At 45.2% G+C, this 21151-nt stretch overlaps 1 protein-coding gene across 2 annotated transcripts in view; it reads right to left on the bottom strand.

The window, feature by feature from the left end:
- The window catches only part of GRIPAP1 (GRIP1 associated protein 1), a 149483-nt gene that overhangs the window by 77358 nt on the left and 50974 nt on the right, over window positions 1-21151 (bottom strand). For both annotated transcript variants that reach the window (XM_040324268.1, XM_040324269.1), the window contains 5 exons: window positions 11895-12008; window positions 11713-11790; window positions 10724-10819; window positions 10485-10541; window positions 8299-8398 (listed from right to left, as the gene is read on the bottom strand). In XM_040324268.1, coding sequence (XP_040180202.1) covers window positions 8299-8398; window positions 10485-10541; window positions 10724-10819; window positions 11713-11790; window positions 11895-12008 — 445 coding nt within the window. The remainder of the gene's footprint in view (window positions 1-8298; window positions 8399-10484; window positions 10542-10723; window positions 10820-11712; window positions 11791-11894; window positions 12009-21151) is intronic.

The raw sequence follows: 21151 nt of genomic DNA, 5'->3' as shown, positions 1-21151 counted from the left end.
CTAGTAAAAAAATATATATTAATAAAAATGCCATAAAAATACCCCCTATTTTGTAAACGCTATAACTTTTGCGCAAACCAAACGCTTATTGCGATTTTTTTTATGAAAAATATGTGGAAGAATACGTATCGGCCTAAACTGAGGAAATAATGTTTTTTGATATATTTTTGGGAGATTATTATTACAGCAAAAAGTATTCATTTTTTTCAAAATTGTCGCTCTATTTTTGTTTATAGCGCAAAAAATAAAAACCGCAGAGGTGATCAAATACCACCAAAAGAAAGCTCTATGTATGGAAAAAAAAGGACGCCAATTTTGTTTGGGAGCCACGTTGCACGACCGCGCAATTGTCAGTTAAAGCGACGCAGTCCCGAATCGCAAAAAGTCCTCTGGTCTTTGGGCAGCAATATGATCCGAGGGTTAAGTGGTTAAACTGGGTTCCACTTTTTACAGTTTGCTTCCACCTTTCAGATAAAAGTAGAACTAATGTTATACTGTAACAAACAGTGAGCAGAAAGGCTTTTTATTGCAGAAGAGACATGGCACAAGGATCCTTAGCTTACAGCATTGGCACAGTCTGTGTGCCAGAATGACTGTATGCCATTCTGGCCAATGCAGATGGCTGAAGACTGACACACAGGAGAAGATGCAGGCAGTGGTCATAAACAGAAACCGTTGAGGCAAAGGCAAGTCTTGATCCCTTTAGTTCTGCTTTAAAGCAGAATGAAACTGAATGATTTAACGGATGTGCCGTGAATGAAAAACTGTCACATTTGGTTGCGCTGTTAACCGAACTGTGAAGCCATAGCCAATAAATGGCTGGTGTCAAAACCGATTACATGTGCAGCTCCAATGCAACTGAAGATCAAACAGAAGCTAAGATGGCAGCTTCCTTGGCTATAAAGGATAGGAGGGCCACTAAAATAACTAGTTTTGTCCTGATTTTGGAGAATATTACCTGTAGGGAGTAATTGGAAGGGGAGCAAGCTAAGCAGATCAGCCAAAACATCAGTGCAGACTTAAACCTCTCCTGCAGCTTCCAGAGGTGGCGACTGCTTTATTAGGGGCACCACCCCCCTAATCCATGCACCAGGCCCCTAATATATCTTCAGTGTGCCAATGGGGTTTTTTTTTTTTTTTTTTTTTTTTTAAGCACATGATTAGAGTCCGAGGTCCTAAACTGCTTCAAAAAAGGGTGGGCTCGGGGAGCAGAGTACTGAATTGTTTGCTGCCCCCACCACAACAAAAAGGAGCACCAACTGTCACTGGTTTCCAGTTGCTCATATCAATTTTCCCTTTTCTTCCCTTCGGGATCAAGCTGGCATTAAAGTGAACATTTTTCTTTTCCTGCTCTGATGAAGCACAGGTTCACTTTAAAGATGTTCCCTGCTTCCAGGATAAAGATGGAAAGGTGGCCTGCGCACATCAGATGATGATGGTAATCTCAAACTGAAATTTCGGCCAAGCCACCTACACAGTGCTCGACTTGCTCAATTTTCTTTAACAATACCTGAGAAACCAATTACTTTTCAATTAAATTCAGAGAGGAAAATGTGTGCATGCCTTAGCCCACGCTGACTTTAAGAAGGTGGGCAGTGTTCAGCTGAAGAGTCAAAGCGGTGGTGGCTGCAGATGTGTTAACTACTGCTGCGCTACTGTTAGAACAGCTAATTACAGGAGGTTTTGCGCAAATAGGGGAGGTAGGGTCTCTGCATTGAAAGTCTCTTTGGCTTGAGCCTGTTTATTTCAGAAGTGACAACCCTACTTCATGATGCCTCCAGACTGCCATGCTCCTCAGGTCATCCAGAAGAGACATAACTCACACTGCTGATAGCCACAGCCTTATTAATTTTGTCATTACTCACAGCTTGTGAATCACGAAAGAGGATAAGGAATTAGTAGGCTGGTAAAACCACAATCCCTGCCTACAAACTCATGACTGCTGGGCTAAGGTTCACCTACCTGCCTATAGCTTCTATGGAACAGGGTGTTAAAAACATGTTACTAAGGCTATAGTAACAAAGAGAAATGAAATGAAGAGGTGCACGGGTTGGTTTTCCAGCTATTTAGGGTCACAGCAGGCATCATTTGAAATGCAGCAAGCAGAAATAGAGGGGAGCCTTCCCCAAACCATCTCCAGTCTCATAAGGCATCCCCTACTCAACTATATGGTTGTTTAATGCACAGGCACAGCCAGAGTAAGTTCAAGAAACGGTTGTACACAAATCCATAGATGAAATAGAGGGCTGTGTATGTACACTTTACAAAGTCCATATATTCTCGAAATACCATAACCGTGGTTTATAGTAGGCTGGCCTAGACGTAGCTAGATTTCTAGCAAGTGAATGGACATTGCCATCTCAATATCTATAGAACCAGGTAAGGTGCTGCTATAGATTTTACTAAAAACCTGTATGCGATGCTTCATTCCCTTTACAAAGATGGGGTTCCAGTTTATTTGCTCTGTGTGTATTCACTTATATACGGTATATGTCCCAGTGTTGTTGTTCCCACTCATTAAAGCAGTTTCACACTTTAAAGAGGTACCATGATATGGTGCGTTTCTTCCACAAACTATATGCAACCCGAGATCTCTATTAGAATGTCAGAAATAGGTTTTAATGAGGTCCGTTTTCCTCTGTGTGTAGCGGGATGAGTGCTGGGGAATTCTTTGTGAACTCGTAATGAACTGCCCCTCCCATATATAAGTCCCTTGCTAGTCGTAAATTAATTGAGCTGCTTGCCATTTAATCCTTGAGAGGTACAGTCGAAAACCTTGTCTCATGCAATTCCTGAGGTCTCATAATGGAAGATTCTTGCACTTACAGAGATTTACTGGCAAGCAGTTTCCCATAGTATGTTCGCAGTTTTCCCATTCACCTAAGAAAAGCAGTACATCCAAACAGAACAAGCTCAATTCATAATTGGCCTATAAATACAGCCCAATGCTTCCCCCTGCAGGGGAAGCCATTAATAACCAGCATAAGGTATAGAACATTCCCCTAACAATTTAAAGCTGAACTCCAGCCTTACATGCAGCAAAACCAGATAGAATGAGCATAAATCCTGAATGATTTGCACAATCCTTAAAAACTTAAAGTTGAACTCCAGTAAAACCTGTGTCTACCAATTGTGTACAGGTTTTTCTCTTGTATGGAAAGTATTGCTTACTCTGATTAAACGCTACACTGCAAGCTGCTCACAGCATGCTTTAGAAGCTGCAGCAAGTCAGATGGGGACAGCCCTGGAGCGATGTGGGTGTAATGTGCAACATACGCCAAAAGAGGAGCGTATTCTTTTTTCTAGCTCACATAATAAGATTTTTATAACAGCTTACCTGTAAAATCCTTTTCTTGGAAGTACATCATGGGACACAGAGTGCTATAGTAATTACTATATGGGTTATACGCCCACCTTCAGGTGATGGACACTGGCATAATCAAGACAGGAGGTTCCCCTCTCATACAGGAAGTACCTCAGTTTTGTAGCAAAGCAATATATAATATCCCAAATAAGAGGGGAGGAACCTCTGTGTTTCGTGATGTACTTCCAAGAAAAGTATTCTACAGGTAAGCCATTATAGAAATCCTAATTTCTTTATCGTACATCACGGGACACAGAGTGCTATAGTAATTGCTATATGGGATGTGCCAAAGCAATGCCATCTGAGGGGAGGGAGACACACAAAAATAAAGCAGACCGCTGTGAGACGTGAGGACCTATACTGCTGCCTGCAGAACACTGCGCCCAAAGGTGGCATCCTCTTGCTGACCTACATCCACTTGGTAAAATTTTGTGAATATATGCACTGAAGACCATGTTGAAGCTCTGCAAACCTGAGCCACAGAGGCTTGGTGCTGCACTGACCAAGAAGCACTGACTGCCCTGGTGGAGTGCACTCTAGGACGAAAAGGCAGAATCCATCTGGAAATGGTTGATTTTGATGCTGCCTGCCCTTTCATGGGGCCTTCCGGCAACACAAACAAAGCATCCATTTTACTTATCTGGGCAGTTGTTTCCAGATAAAAACCAGATAATTCTCTCTCTATAGAACACGGTTCTGGAAAAAACGAAGGTAGGGAAACATCCTGGTTGATATGAAAACTGGACACAACCTTAGGCAAAAAGGACGGGCGAGGACGCAACACCACCTTGTCCTTATGAACCGCCAAGAAAGGCTCTTTACAAGAAAAAGCTGCCAATTCTGAAACTCTTCTTGCAGAGGTGACCGCAACCAGAAAAACCAACTTCTTTGTCACAAGAGCCAAGGGTGCCTCGCACATAGGCTCAAAGGGAGATTCCTGAAGGACTGACAGGACTAGATTCAAATCTCATGGGCACAAATATGATTTAATCTGTGGATTTATACGCGTTACCCATTGTATAAATGCCCGAATGAAAGAATCTGAAGCAAGAGGCTTTTGGGGGAAAAGAAACGACAAGGCCAAGATTTGACCCTTGATGGTACTCCAGGCTAGCTTCATATCCACCGCCAACTGTAGGAAAGCAAGAACTCTAACTATGACATACTGGCGAGGGTGCCAACCCTTACTTACACACCAAGAAATATAGGTCTTCCAAACCTTATAGTAAATAGCTCTAGAAGCAGGTTTCCTTGCATTAATCAGGGAAGTTACCACTGTGCCTGAAAGCCCTTGATCCTCTAGAATGAGGGCCTCGACAGCCAAACCGTTAAATTTAGCGTTTGTAAGGCAGGATGGAACACTGGTCCCTATGACAGCAGATCCGGACGGGATGGAAGAAGTCCAAGGATCCCCTACTGCCATTCTCAGAATCTCTGCCTAGCAGGACCTCCTGGGCCATGCTGGAGCCACTAGGATTACTCGCTTTTCTTTCCCCTTGATCCTGTGTAGAAGACGCGGAAGCAATTGAACTGGAGGAAATGCATAAATCAATGAGAACTGATCTCAAAAGGCTGATACCAAGGCATCTGTCCCACAAGTGAGGTGAACCCTTGTCCTTGACACAAAGCTGTCCAGCTTTCTGTTGAACCTGGACGCCAATAGGTCCATGTCCGGGGTACTCCACTTCTGACATATGGCCAGAAAGATGTCGGGATGCAGAGACCATTCCCCTGGGAGTAATTGTTGGCGGCTCAGAAAATCTGCCTGCCAATTTTCTACTCCTGGAAGGAACACTGCAGACAGGCAAGGTACATGCTCTTCTGCCCAAGCCAGAATATGGCTTACCTCTTTCTGGGCCGCGTGACTTTTGGTGTCGCCTTAGTGATTGATGTAGTCCACTGCCGTGGCATTGTCAGATTGAACCCTAACAGGATAGTTCCGAAGACTGCTCGTCCTGGCCCTTAAGGCCAGACGTGCCGCCCGAATTTCTAGAATATTGATGGGCAAGGTCTTCTCAGATTCTGACCATATCCCCTGTATGGCGTTCCCTTCTGGGAGTGCTCACCAACAACCTCATGCAGAGGCAGATGGAGGGACTCTTTGTCCTGACCGCATGAACCAGATCTCTTATAGCGCAGACCTTTGCCTGGGGTAAGAACACTTTTTTTGTGGGCTGTGTCTATAACCAGACCCAAATACTCCAGCCTTCTTACAGGTTGAAATTATGACTTTTCTAGGTCGAGAATCCATCCTAGATGTTCCAGATACCTGACCGTGCCGATGACACTCTGGTCTAGCCCGCTATGGACTGATTTATCAGCAGCAGGTCGTCTAGGTATGCCACTACTGCTTTACCATGGTCGGCTGACATCCAGTAGGGAAAGCGTGGGCTGTTACACCAGGTATGTTCTCACTTACCCCCTCTAGTGGAAAAGAACAGGCAGAACATCTACCCAATAAAAAATAAGTCCATAGGAAAACCCCAGGATCGTCTTAGCTTACCCTTCCCACCGCAGGTTACTGCGGGAAAATCACAGCGACCCAATTTTCACCCATCACGACGGGTTGGTACCATGCCAGACCTTCAAGGACGGGGTCCCCTCTGAACGTAGGGTCCACTGCCTTGGACCTGTATAGGGCCCTGCCAGAGCAAACCTGTGGTATAGCAATGTGACCAAGGTGCCAGATCTCCTGAGAGAAGCGTTACAGGCAAGACCTCGTTCTTCCGTACCGAGGCTTGGGTACCATCCACTTTTGTCTTTGTTTTTTAAACTTTTTGAATAGATCCGATAGCGTAGCCCCCTGACCCGTCCAGGCCATTCATGGAGCGCAACACTTAGACACTGGTGAAAAAACTGAGGTGCTTCCTGTATGGGAGGTGTTATATAGAGGGGGACCTCCTGTCTTGCTAATGCCAGTGTCAATCACCTGAAGGTGGGCATATAACCCATATAGTAATTACTATAGCACTCTGTGTCCCGTTATGTACGATAAAGAAAGACTATTTATTTTATCAAATCGCCTAAAATGTCTCTAATCAAAGCTTCAGAGGGAAAAAAGTAATTGATCCCCTGTTAATTTCGTATGTTTGCCCACGGACAAAGAAATCAGTCTATAGTTTTAATGGTAAGTTTATTTTAACAGTGAGAGAGACAGAACAACAAAAATACCCAGAAAACGCATTTAAAAAAAGTTATTAATCGATTTGCATTTTAATACAAGAAAGTATTTGATCCTCTACCAATCAGCAAGATTTCTGGCTCCCAGGTGTCTTCTATACAGGTAATGAGCTGAGATTAGGCACACTCGCTTAAAGGGAGTGCTCCTAATCTCAGTTTGTTACCTGTATAAAAGACACCTGTCCACAGAAGCAATCAATCAGATTCCAAACTCTCCACCATGGCCAAGACCAAAGAGCTGTCCAAGGATTTTAGACATACACAAGGCTGGAATGGGCTACAAGACCATAGCAGCTTGGTGAGAGGGTGACAACGGTTGGTGCGATTATTCGCAAATGAAAGAAACATAAAATAACTGTCAGTCTGGGGCTCCATGCAAGATTTTACCGCATGGAGCTTCAATGATCATGAGAACGGTGAGGAATCAGCCCAATCTTGTCAATGATCTCAAGGCAGCTGTGACCATAGTCACCAAAAACACAATCGGTAACATCCAATGCCGTTAAGGACTGAAATCCTGCAGCGCCCGCAAGGTCTAAAGTGTTGGGGTCAGATGAGATCAAATTCAAGCTCTTTGGCATCAACTTAACTCGCCGTGTTTGGAGGAGGAGGAGGAGGAATGCTCTGGAGGTGGAAACATTATGCTTTGGGGATGTTTTTCTGCTAAGCAGACAGGACAATTTCACCACAAAGAGACGATGGACGGCCATGCACCATCAAATCCTGGGCGAGAACCTCCTCCCTCAGCCAGGGCATTAAAAATGGGTGGTGGATGGGTATTCCAGCATGACAATGACCCAAACACACAGCCAAGGCAACAACGGAGTGGCTCAAGAAGAAGCACATTAAGGGCCTGGAGTCGCCAGTCTCCAGACCTTAATCCCATAGAAAATATGTGGAGGGAGTAGAAGGTTCGAGTTACCAAACGAAACCTTAATGACTTGGGAAGGATCTGCAAAGAGGAGTGGGACAAAATCTCTCCTGAGATGTGTGCAAACCTGGTGGCCAACTACAAGAAACATCTGACCTCTGTGATTGCCGACAAGGGTTTTGCCATCAATTATTAAGTCATGTTTTGTGAAGGGGTTAAATACTTACTTCACACATTAAAATGCAAATCAATTTATAACTTTTTTGAAATGTGTTTTTTGGATATTTTTGTTGTTATTCTCTCACTGGTAAAATAAACCTACCACTAAAATGATAGACTGATCATTTCTTTGTCAGTAGGCAAACTTACAAAATCAGCAGGGGATCAAATACTTTTTTCCCTCGCTGTATCTCATTAACTCATTTATATAAATCATAAAGTCTAAAACCCAGTATATGACAGAAAAAGTTGTATGTCATGCTCCCAAACGACAATGCTTTTAAATGCTAGACAAGGTTTTAAAAGCAGCTTTAATATTTTACATTCAGGTATTTTAGGTAAGGTGTATGTTATATTGTACATAAAATCCATCATACATTTTACTAAAATAATATTTTGTAAAGGGAAGCAGCAAAGGGGTACCATCTGTGGCCGATTAGAGACTTTACAATTGCTGGGGGGGGGTCTTGAAAGCAATTTTCAAATGTGTCCCACCAACACCAGAGTGCAGCCTGGTTTTCCGTAGTACTTTTCACTGTCCACATAAATTAGCTAAGGATAACTGCGATGTTTTAACACATAACTATATCTGAGAATTAGCAACAGGTTCTAGGAAAACTACCTAACAATGAAGTGAGGTCTGTGTGCCTGAGAAAACACCTACCTGTTCGAGTTTTACTGTTGGTGAGAATCTCCTGAAGCCGTTCCTGAAGCTTATCTGCTCGCTTCCTCTCCAGGTGAAGCTGCCGCTTCAGGTCCTTAAGCTATGAAAAACAGTACAAAACAATCTGTGTATTGGGGGAGCAGAGAGGTCACTGTGTTGTGATGTCTGTGTATTAGAAAGACTGGAGGTGTCAGCATATGCCAATGCCTGTGTATTAAGTGAGGAGAGATCAGAGTATCCTGATGTCTGTGTATTAGGAGGAGAGGAGAGATTGGTGTATCCTGATGTCTGTGTATTAGGAGGAGAGATCAATGTGTCCTGATGTCTGTGTATTAGGAGAGGAGAGATCGGTGTATCCTGATGTCTGTGTATTACGAGGAGAGGTCAGTGTATCCTGATGTCTGTGTATTAGGAGAGGAGAGATCAGTGTATCCTGATGTCTGTGTATTAGGAGAGGAGAGGTCAGTGTATCCTGATGTCTGTGTATTAGGAGAGGAGAGGTCAGTGTATCCTGATGTCTGTGTATTAGGAGAGGAGAGATCAGTGTATCCTGATGTCTGTGTATTAGGAGAGGAGAGGTCAGTGTATCCTGATGTCTGTGTATTAGGAGGAGAGGAGAGGTCAGTGTATCCTGATGTCTGTGTATTAGGAAGACTGGAGGTGTCAGCATATCCCAATGCCTATGTATTAGGCGAGGAGAGATCAGAGTATCCTGATTTCTGTTTATTAGGAGAGGAGAGATTGGTGTATCCGGATGTCTGGATTATAAGGAGGAGAGGAGAGGAGAGGTCAATGTAACTTGATGTCTGTGTATTAGGAGGAGAGGAGAGGTCAATGTATCTTGATGTCTGTGTATTAGGAGGAGAGGTCAGTGTATCCTGATGTCTGTGTATTAGGAGAGGAGAGGTCAGTGTATCCTGATGTCTGTGTATTAGAAGCAGAAGAGAGATCAGTGTATCCTGATGTCTGTGTATATGGAGAGGAGAGGTCAGTGTATCCTGATGTCTGTGTATATGGAGAGGAGAGATCAGTGTATCCTGATGTCTGTGTATTAGAAGCAGAAGAGAGATCAGTGTATCCTGATGTCTGTGTATATGGAGAGGAGAGGTCAGTGTATCCTGATGTCTGTGTATATGGAGAGGAGAGGTCAGTGTATCCTGATGTCTGTGTATATGGAGAGGAGAGGTCAGTGTAACATGATGTCTGTGTATTAGGAAGACTGGAGGTGTCAGCATATACCAATGCCTATGTATTAGGTGAGGAGAGATCAGAGTATCCTGATGTCTGTGTATTAGGTGAGGAGAGATTGGTGTATCCTGATGTCTGTGCATTAGGAGGAGAGGAGAGGTCAGTGTATCTTGATGTCTGTGTATTAGGAGGAGAGATCAGTGTATCCTGATGTCTGTGCATTAGGAGGAGAGATCAGTGTATCCTGATGTCTGTGCATTAGGAGGAGAGATCAGTGTATCCTGATGTCTGTGTATTAGAAGCAGAGGAGAGATTGGTGTATAATGATGTCTGTGTATTAGGAGGAGAGGTCAGTGTATCCTGATGTCTGAGTATTAGGAGGAGAGGAGAGGTCAGTGTATCCTGATGTCTGAGTATTAGGAGGAGAGGAGAGGTCAGTGTATCCTGATGTCTGTGTATTAGAAGCAGAAGAGAGATCGGTGTATCCTGATGTCTGTGTATTAGGAGAGGAGAGGTCAGTGTATCCTGATGTCTGTGTATTAGGAGAGGAGAGATCAGTGTATCCTGATGTCTGTGTATTAGGAGAGGAGAGATCAGTGTATCCTGATGTCTGTGTATTAGGAGAGGAGAGATCAGTGTATCCTGATGTCTGTGTATTAGGAGAGGAGAGATCAGTGTATCCTGATGTCTGTGTATTAGGAGAGGAGAGGTCAGTGTATCCTGATGTCTGTGTATTAGAAGCAGAAGAGAGATCGGTGTATCCTGATGTCTGTGTATATGGAGAAGAGAGATCGGTGCATCCTGATGTCTGTGTATTACGAGGAGAGGTCAGTGTATCCCAATGTCTGTGTATTAGGGAGGGAGGGAAGAGATCAGTGTATCCCAATGTCTGTGTATTAGGAACAGGTCAGTGTATCCTGATGTGTACTAGAAGGAGGGCAACTAACCTGTGGTCTAAATATAAGCATTGTGTGTATTATAAAAAGAGTGTTACTTACAGCAGCACTTCCTCTCTTCTCTACAATTCTCTGCCCATCTGTTGTATCCTTTACCTCCTAATAAAATAAAATAAAATAAATGAATAAAAAAAACATACAACAAACCACCTTACAATATTTCTAAAAAGATATTGTAATGCAATTCACATAATACAGGTGAAAGCAGAATACGGAGGAGGTATCCCAGCACAGGGAGCTCACGCTCAGATGGTCATGTAGGATGTGGGAAGAGGTCTCACCTGTCTCAGCTGTTCTATTGTCCCATTAAGACTTTCTTTATCTTTTTCAGATGCCTTGATTTTTTCTATTAGTGAGTCTAGCTCCTTCTGCTTCATCTGAAGGTAATTAAAAACAGCATAAAATTACAAATCAAGCGTCTCAAAATCAAAAAAATACCTTCTAAAACATGGTCACATTTGTCCTAAAGTAAACTGCTTATGGGGTACAGACAATAAGTTTGTTGAATGTCTTTCTCCCACCCTGCTGCTTATACTTTCTTTCAATTTGCTTTATCTTACAATGTAGATAAATCCAGAGATCTGGCATGCATTTCATGCTTAGCTAAATTAAGTGAATAAAATGCCCTTTTCAAAAGGTCGCAAAAAATCTTTGTAGGAATTTAGCCTTTCCAAAATTTCCCAGAATGCCACTAAAATGGTGAAAAAGCCAATAGAAAGTTATGTGAATCAGACTGCATCAGTAATGAAAGACAGTTGTCAGTTATGTACCTAACAAGAGCGTCCTCGGCACAGCTGTGTCCAAATGTGATTTGACATTTTCACCGAACGCTCTATTATAAGCCAAAAAAAGGAGCAATGAAGGGGGCTAGCTTATCCAGTGACTAAGGATGAGCTCCGGCGTGTTCGCATTGAACACGTGCGGAGCCCGCCAGGAAGTCGCCACCCGCGCTGCGCTAATCACAGCCAGGCAGACATTTCCCAATCTCTGTAGCCGAGCATCGGGAAATGTCTGCCTGGCTGTGATTAGCGGAGCTCATCCTTACCAGTGACTAATACTCATGGTTTTAGGACATTGGCAGAGCATCACTAACATAAAATGGTTTGCAGCTCATCCATTTATAGTTAATGAGGGAGGCGCATGTGAGTGACAATCCACTGCAAGTGTATAAAACTATTGCTCCAGCACTCCATCCTACCAGCTAGTACACTGAATCGGAAAAAAGCCATGTGAATTAGCTAGAAAATACGAGTTTCAATCCTAAACTTACAAGCAGATCAGCAGAATGTTCTTCTCGCAGTTTCGCCAAGTCTTCCTTGTGTTGCAGCTGGTTCCTTTCAACAGTTTCCTGTAAGAAGTCTCAAGATTAGACACACTGATCCAGATGCAAAGAACTGAATAAAATGGACAGGTTTGGTGACATTGGAAGCACATAGATAACTCCACACTCACTTCTGCCTCCTTTAGTCGACGTTCAAACCATCCTTTGGTGCCCTCTAGTGAATTAATCTGTAAACGCAGCTCCTCTGTAGTCTGCTGTAAGCCTTCCAACTCCCTGCAGCGCGCCTGAGGATACAGAACAGATTATAGCCACATGCAAAAATCTCAAATAGAAAATTACAGCCTTTCAGCCAACAAGAAGTTAAAGTATTGCAACAAACCTCATGGGGGGCAGATAAACAGCATCATATAGACATTGTTTGATGGTATAACCAGCCCAATTGTCTGTAATGCAGCTGCAGTTGCCAAAACAAAACTACCAACAGCCTCTCATCATCATCAGTGCATTTATTACCTTTCTTTCTTTAGATGTGATCTGTTTGTTTAAGGCCGATATATCACACAGTTCCTGCTAAATGTATTTACTGGCCTTACCCATGTTGACAGGCAGGTCCCTCTGGTTATGAAAAGCAAATATATAGGAAACTATGATGTATTTTCAATGATATCACAATCAACTATTGTGAAATTTTCTGAAAACAGATTTAGGATGTTAACCTAAAAATATGTGCTTGAGATTTGTTGATTTTAAAGTGATTCTAAAACGTATAATTTAATTTTTTTTAATTTTATTTTTTTAAGTAACAAACGTGTTTTACTTACCTGCTCAGTGTAATGGTTTTGCACAGAGCAGCTCCGATTGTCTCCCGTTTGGGTCCCTGCCGGCGGTCCTGGCTCCTCCCCCCTGCCGAGTGCCCCCGACAACAAGCCTCTTGCTATAGGGGCCCTTGAGCAGGCTCGCTCCTCCTGAGCCACGCTCCTGTGAATGTCCTTTCACAGACAGAGCGTGGCTCTGCTCAGCCCTACCCTCTACTCATTGGTTCACTGGCTTTGACTGACAGCAGCAGGAGCCAATGGCTTCCACTGCTGTGTGAGCTAATGAGCAGAGAGAGACCGTGGAGACCCGCTGCTTTCATGCACATTGCTGGATACAGGTGGGGCTCAGGTAAGCATAAGAGGGGGCTGGGCAACTGCACCCAGGTATTTTTTTTTTTTTTTTAACCTTAATGTATAAAATGCATTCGGGTAAAAAAAAAAAAAAATTCTGCATTTAAAACCACTTTTTCTAGGTTGTTGTTATTTTTTATTAGAGACACTTTAATCAGCACAGACAAATAAGGGACAGCTAGAACAATAAAGGGATATTTAATACAGCTTACCTGTAAAATCCTTTTCTTGGAGTACATCACGGGACACAGAGCAGCATATTCATTACTATGTGGGTTATATGGAGTACCTTCAGGTGATGGACACTGGCAATCTCAAACAGGAAGTGCCCCTCCCTATATAACCCCCTCCCATAGGAGGAGTACCTCAGTTTTGTAGCAAGCAGTATGCCTCCCAAAATGGTCCCCATAAGAGGGGTGGGAGCTCTGTGTCCCGTGATGTACTCCAAGAAAAGGATTTTACAGGTAAGCTGTATTAAAAATCCCTTTTTCTTTCTCGTACATCACGGGACACAGAGCAGCATATTCATTACTATGTGGGATGTCCCAAAGCAATGCTTACAATGAGGGAAGGGAGACATCTTCCCAAGACAAAAGGATTTAATTTAGCGATATACTTAAATCATAATAAATCCAACTTAGTTGAGAAAAAAATAATTTTAATTTTTACTCAAAAGGGAGCCCCCGGAATCCGAGGGTCTCAAACTGCAGCCCGCAGCACTGCCTGCCCAAAGGCTGTATCAGTATTCCTTCTTACGTCCAACTGGTAGAACTTTGTAAACGTGTGGACAGAAGACCAGGTTGCCGCCTTGCAGACTTGAGCCATAGAGATCTGGTGGTGTGCTGCCCAGGAGGCGCCCATGGCCCTAGTAGAATGAGCCTTTAATGATAACGGAGGAGGCAACCCTTTCAAGCCGTAGGCCTGAGTGATTAACTGTTTAATCCACCTCGAGATGGTGGATTTTGCAGCTGCCTGCCCCTTTTTGGGCCCATCCGGTAAAATGAACAACACGTCTGTTTTCCGGATCTTCTCTGTAGCTTGAAGATAGGCCTTCATGGCCCTGACAATATCCAAGGTATGCAGCAACCCTTCCTTTCTGGAAGTAGGTTTAGGAAAGAAGGATGGTAATACCAAATCCTGGTTTAGATGAAAACTGGATATAACCTTTGGTAGGAAGGAAGGATGAGGGCGGAGAACGACCTTGTCCTTATGAAAAATAAGATATGGTTCCTTACAGGATAAGGCTGCCAGTTCTGATACTCTTCTAGCGGAAACTATGGCGACCAAAAATACTAACTTCCTTGTCAGTAAAACCAAAGGAATTTCAGCCAACGGCTCAAAAGGTTGTTTCTGTAAACTTGACAGAACAAGATTTAAATCCCACAGGCAAAGCGGGATTTAACTGGAGGATTAATATGTAAGACCCCTTGAATGAAGGTCTTAACCAGCGAGTGGGTGGCCAGCGGCCGCTGAAACCACACTGACAAAGCTGAAATCTGTCCCTTGATTGTGCTTAATGCCAGTCCTCTATCCACTCCTAGCTGGAGAAAACTTAATACTCTATCGATGGTAAATTTGCGAGAAAGCCATCGCTTGGACTCACACCAGCCTACATAGGCCTTCCAGACCCTGTAATAAATCACCCTAGAGACCGGTTTCCTGGCTCTGATTAGGGTAGAGATTACTTTCTGAGACAGACCTCTACCCCTGAGAATCAGGGATTCAGCTTCCAGGCCGTCAAATTTAGATGCCGTAAGGCAGGGTGGAGGATCGGACCTTGCGATAGCAGGTCTGGTCGTAGAGGAAGAGTCCAAGGGTCTCCCACTACCATCTTCAGGATTAGTGAATACCATGCCCTTCTGGGCCATGCTGGAGCTACCAGGATAACTGGTATGTGCTCCACCCTGATCCTGCGCAGCAGGCGGGGTAGTAACTGGAGCGGGGGAAATGCATAAAGAAGTTTGAACTGATGCCAAGGGCAAACTAACGCATCGGTTCCGCAGGCCCTGGGATCCCTTGTGCGGGACATGAACCTGTCTAGCTTCTTGTTCAGTCTCGATGCCATGATATCCACGTCCGGCACTCCCCATTTCTGGCAGAGTGTCTGAAAGACCTGTGGATGCAGAGACCACTCCCCCGGCAACAGAGTCTGGCGACTTAAGAAGTCCGCCTGTAGGTTGTCCACTCCGGGAATGAATATAGCCGATATGCAGGGCACATGGGCTTCTGCCCACAAGAAAATCAAGCTCACTTCTTTCTGAGCGGCTTGACTCTTGGTTCCCCCTTGGTGATTTATATATGCCACCGCCGTGGCATTGTCCGATTGTATTCTCACCGGGAACCCCTGTAGTTTGGACGTCCAAGCCCTGAGGGCTAGTCGAGCAGCTCTGAGCTCCAAGATATTGATGGGCAACTGCTTCTCTGCCGCTGCCCAAGTGCCCTGGCGAGTGCAACATCCAAAATTGCTCCCCAGCCCATCAGGCTGGCGTCTGTGGTTACTATCTTCCAGGTCACAGGACTGAAAGTCTTTCCCTTCAGGAGATTCTGAGGGTTTAACCACCAAGATAGACTTTGCCGCACTTTTGGTGAGAGTGGCAAAGGAATTTCTAAGGCCTGAGGCCTCTTGCTCCATGCTGACAGAATGGCTGCCTGCAGGATGCGAGTGTGGCTCTGAGCGTACGGAACCGCCTCGAATGTGGCCACCATCTTGCCTAGTAGTCGCATACATAGGCGAACAGTTGGCCTTTTCTTTCTTAGAACTATTTGTATTAGCTCCTTGATGGCCTTGACCTTTAATAGGGGTAGGAACACCTTTTGTTGTTCTGTGGGCAGGAATGCTGACTTGTCTCGATTTAGGACCCAGCCGAACCTCTCGAGGTGCTGAACCGTGAGGGCCACTGCTCGTTCCAGGCCAGGAGACGAGTGGTCTACGACCAAGAGGTCGTCCAGGTAAGCCAGGACCGTGACCCCTTGGGTCCTTAGATTGGCTAGGATTGGGGCTAGGACCTTCGTGAATACCCGGGGGGCCGTAGCCAACCCGAAGGGGAGCGCCACAAATTGGAAATGACGCTGAGCCACCGCGAAGCGTAGAAATACTTGATGTGGCTGAAAAATTGGCACATGAAGGTAAGCATCCTTTATGTCTATGGACGCCATGAAGTCGTCCTTCTGGAGCACGGCGACAGCTGACCGAATAGTTTCCATCCGGAATGAGCGGACCTTTAGGTACGCATTTACTCCCTTTAAGTCCAAGATTGGCCTGACATCGCCGTTGGGCTTTGGGATGATAAACAGGTTGGAGTAGAACCCCAATCCCTGTTCCCGGACTGGTACTTCTACTATCACCTTCTGGCATAGCAGATGATTCAATGCCGCCATCAATGCGGCTCTTTTCACAGGGTCGCCTGGTACTCTTGACTCCTGGTAATGAGGAGGAGGGAATTTTAGAAATTCTAGTTTGTAGCCCGTGGTCACGGAAGACCGTACCCAGCAGTCGGGAATGCTGGCCTCCCAAACCTCTGCAAAGAGACGCAGCCTTCCCCCCACCATCGTGGGTGGGGGCGCCCCTTCATAAGGCCGACTTGGGGGCTGGCTTCGCAGGCTTGCGGTACCACTGCTTCTTGCCCCCCGTGGCTTGGCCCTGCGGCTTATTGTTAAATCCTGATCTTGCAGGAGGCCGTCGATACTGTTTGGTATTAGAGGGCCCCTGCCCCGGGGAGGGCTGGCGCTTAAATGCGGGCCTTCTTCTTGACTGGCAAGAGAGTGCTTTTGCCGCTTGATATAGTCTGAATATATCTATCCAGATCTTCTCCGAAGAGACGTCCTCAATGGAAGGGAAACCCTACCAGGAGTTTTTGCACGGGGGCTCAGCCTCCCAATTCTTCAACCATAAGAGCCTTCTCATATGGATTAGAAATAAGGATAAAGGTGACGCCTGCTGGATGGAGTCCTTGATAGCATCCACCGTAAAGCGTATAGCCCTGGGTATATCCGAAAATTCCTCTGCCTGTTGGGCAGGGATCAGTTTAAGCATTTGCTTAGTCTTATCTGATAATGCTTGGGCAACTCCAATAGCAGCCACAGCGGGCTGAACTATCGCCCCTGCTGAAGTAAAGGAGGCCTTAAGTAATGTTTCCAAGCGTTTATCAACCGGATCCTTAAACACCTGTAAGTTTTCTACAGGGCAAGTTAAAGATCTGTTCACACAGGAGATGGCTGCGTCCACCGCCGGGGGCGCCCACCTTTTGGAGAATTTCTCCTCCATAGGATATAAAACAGAGAATTTTTTAGGTGGTAAAAAGACTCTATCTGGCTTGATCCAATCCTGAAATATGACATCCTCGAGTAGAGGATGGACCGGAAAAACTGCGTTGCTTTGAGGCGCTCTTAATGAGCCTAAAGCTGAAACCGCCGATACTTGAGGTTCTGGTATGGGTAACTTAAATGCCTCATGGACCATGTCCGTTAAAGCTTGAACCCACAAACTTTCCCCTTGGGAGGTTGAACTAGACTCCTCAGTATCCGGATCCTCGATCTCTGAACCACCCTGGACCAAAACGTCAGGATTATCCAATTCCCCTAGGGAAAGGATCTCTGAGTCTGAGGGTTCCTGCTCGGGTGACGGAGACCTAGTCCGCTTTCTACCCGATATAGCCTTAGCTATTCTTTTTGCCATTCTTTTCTCTAGTTCTCCTAAAGAAACAGCAAGCACCCTCTCAGTGACAAAGCCGGGGTTGGATTAAACTGGACCAGCCCCAGCACCAGATCCCCCAGGTCCCATCAGGGCGTGCCCTGATATGTCCTGTGGGGAGAGCAGCGGCATAGCCGTGTCTGAGCCCTCGGATTTTGCGGGGGAATCCCCACCTTTTGTACCCTCTGACCTAGAAGCCATGGTACAATACCGAGGTACACCTGCTATCACCCAGCCACAGACGTAGCTAAGGGGATCTGCCGGTTTGGGAACGATAGAGACTAAACGCCCAAACTGAGAAGGGAGATCAGAAGTACTTTCCCTTTTTCTTCTTCTTTTTTTTTTTTTTTTTTTTTTTTATATATCTTTTTTTTTGAAGAGGAAAAGAAAAATACTCTGTCTCCTAATAAGTATTGCCAATAGCCATCTGCTGAAAAAAAGGAAAAGGAAACCTATCTGTAAGTTATGACAGTCTATTCTTTAGAAAACGATTGTAATCTTTCCTTCCGCCACTGGGTGTCCTCAGCGAGTTCCGCTCTGCGTCCTCCTCCTCTGTAACTCAGGAAGACACTGAGCCCTTTGGCAGCTACTGGAAGGGCCTCCCCTTCCTATATGTAAATCGCCGCCCACAGGGATGCGCCCCCACCCCAGCCAATGGCGCGAAAAAACGTTCATATCTCGGGCGCGCGCGCCCGTCGGCGGGGGCCATCGCACATGGAGGAGGACGGAGCTGCGCAGCACCCAGGCAGGTAAGCCCTCAGGTAGGTCACAGACCTCCTCTTAGCATGGGAAACACGGCTCCTGTATTTCACAGAGATCCCACACCTAGCGCAGCAGACCCAGCTAAACAACACTTACCAGGGAGGACACCTATCACTGGGGGAAAAAGATTTGAATCATCCTGTCTCTGACCATAGACATAGTGATTCCTTGCCAATGCAGAGCATACCCAGGCATGACCCCCTGTGCACCTCCCTCCAGGGAATCTGCTAAGAACCAAGTTCCGCAGGCTCCCCAATACTTACCTGCTCCATGCCGCAGGACTTTTGCACAGCAAGAGGTCCAATCTTCCCCCATCTCCGTGGGTGGCGTCTAGACCTTCAGGCCCTGGGTTCCTATGAAGGATCCACTGTCCTGGGCCCATATAGCACTCTGGCAACAGAAACATTAGGCCCCCAAAGGTTTCTAAGTTCTGGGCCCAGGGTCCAGCTCTCTAAAGAGAAAGCATTATGGGCTATACCCCATTGGTTTGGGGTCCGGTTACTGACCACTTTAGCGCTGAGGCCTTTGGACAGAACCGGTTAGCCCACCTTAATCCCAAGGATGTGGAGGCAAGCTAAACCATGACCAACACCTAAGACACTGGCGTAAAAACTGAGGTACTCCTCCTATGGGAGGGGGTTATATAGGGAGGGGCACTTCCTGTTTGAGATTGCCAGTGTCCATCACCTGAAGGTACTCCATATAACCCACATAGTAATGAATATGCCGCTCTGTGTCCCGTGATGTACGAGAAAGAAAATAGTTCATAAGTGGAGAGAAACAAAAAGTCAAACGATAGCAGAATGGATATGTGAAATGACCGAAATACAATATATGGAAAGACAGATAAGAGAAGGATACATAAAAAATCAAATGCTAGGAATATGACAAAAATGAAGAATTTCAGTCCTCAAAAAGAATGATAGAATATTTATAAATGAAAAGGAACAAATCAAACCCTTAAGGGGCACAGGAGCAAAAGAAGAGAATGAGATGAAGGATTTTTTTTATTTTGTAAGGCCCCTTTCACACTGGGGCGGGATGTGCGGTTGCGCTATAGCTATTTTTAGCGGCGCTATACTGTCTGAATTGCCGCGGTATTCGGCCGCTAGCGGTGCGGTATTAACCCCTGCTAATGGCCGAAAAAAGGGTTAATACCGCCGGCAATGCGCCTCTGCAGAGACGCATTGCCGGCAGTATTACCGCGGTTTCCCATTGCTTTCAATGGGAAGGAGCGGTAAACACACCGCTCCTCTCACCGCCCCAAAGATGCTGCTGGCAGGACTTTTGGAGTGGTCCCACCAGCGCATTACCTCAGTGTGAAAGCCCTCGGACTTTCACATTGAGACCGCAGGGCAGGAGTTTTTCAGGCGGTATTTAGGCGCTATTTTTAGCACTAAACCGTGAAAGGAGCCTAAGAGTGAATGGGTTTGGGAAGAGAGTATAAGTATGCAAATGAGATTGTAGAACTCCTAAAGAAGAATAGAGGAATGAAGGATGGGATAAGTTAATAGATAATAACTAAAGGTCCTTTATCGACACACAGGAGAAGAAGTAAAATGTGTATTTTAATTTATTTTGTATAATTGTAAAAAAAAAAATTGAAAACAGATGAATAAGGGACTGTTCACGCTGCCCAAACAGCTTTTACCTACACAACATTTTGGGCTGCAGAGCCGTACAGCAGGGAGTGGGCATCACAGAGCTCTTTTTTTTTTTTTTTTTTAACAACTTTATATGAAGTGTACAGAGTGACACTACATTCATGTCACTGCACAGCAGCTCATTGCTCTACATCTGACATGCAATCGGTGTGATGTTATGCACACATGATGAATATTGCACCACTCTGGGATGCAATAAAACACTGTTAGGTAGATTCACGTACATTGGCCTAACTTTAGGACGGCCTAGCCTAGCCTTTTTAGGCTACACCGCCGTAAATTAGTTAGGCTAGTAGTGATTCACAATCTACTTACCTGCTAATCTACGGCGGTGTAGCCTAAAATGAGCGGGCGTAAGGGCGCCTAATTCAAATGACTTGGAGGGGGAGTGTTGTATGGAAATGAGGCTTGACCTCACGTTTTTTGACGTTTTTTGACACTGTGCATGCGCCGGGCGACTACATTTCCCAGTGCGCATTGCGGCTAAGTAGGCCGTACGGGCCTATTGATTTCGACGTGGACGTAAACGACGTAACTCCCGATTCGCGGACGACTTACGCAAACGACGCAAAAATTTCGAACCTCGCGGCGGGAACGGCAGCCATACTTTAACATTATTATTCCACCTCATAGGTGGAATAACTTTAGGCCACCTAAGGCCTTACGGAAACGACGTAATGCGAAGGTGTAGGCCTGGCGTACGTTCGTGAATCGGCGTATCCCCTCATTTACATAATCTACGCCAGCCGCAATGGAAGCGCCATCTAGCGGCCATCAGAAACATTGCAAGCTAAGATAGAACGGCGCAAGCCGGCCTATCTTAGCTTTGTTTAAGTGTATCTCTGTTTGAGAATACACTTAAACGCCGGCGTAGATTCTGAGTTAGGTCGGCTTATCTACTGATAAGCCGGCCTAACTCTTTGTGAATCTACCTATGTGTTCTGGTCTGAACAGGACACACAGGAATCAATTGTTTTCCATGTGTCATTGCAGTTCCCTGCATTTTCCCCACGAGGGAAAAGCAGGTATCTCCACATAGTGTGAATAGGCCCTAACAGCCAAAATTTTAAAAAATAAAATCACATGCCAAGCCATCCTGATGTCTTATTTTTTACTCAGCTAGAATATACCGATATTCCAGCACA

The sequence above is a fragment of the Rana temporaria genome, chromosome 9 (assembly GCF_905171775.1).
Source record: "Rana temporaria chromosome 9, aRanTem1.1, whole genome shotgun sequence".
Classification (NCBI taxonomy): domain Eukaryota; kingdom Metazoa; phylum Chordata; class Amphibia; order Anura; family Ranidae; genus Rana; species Rana temporaria.
Note: the sequence above shows the minus strand (reverse complement) of the source record. Positions and strands in the feature narration are given on the sequence as shown.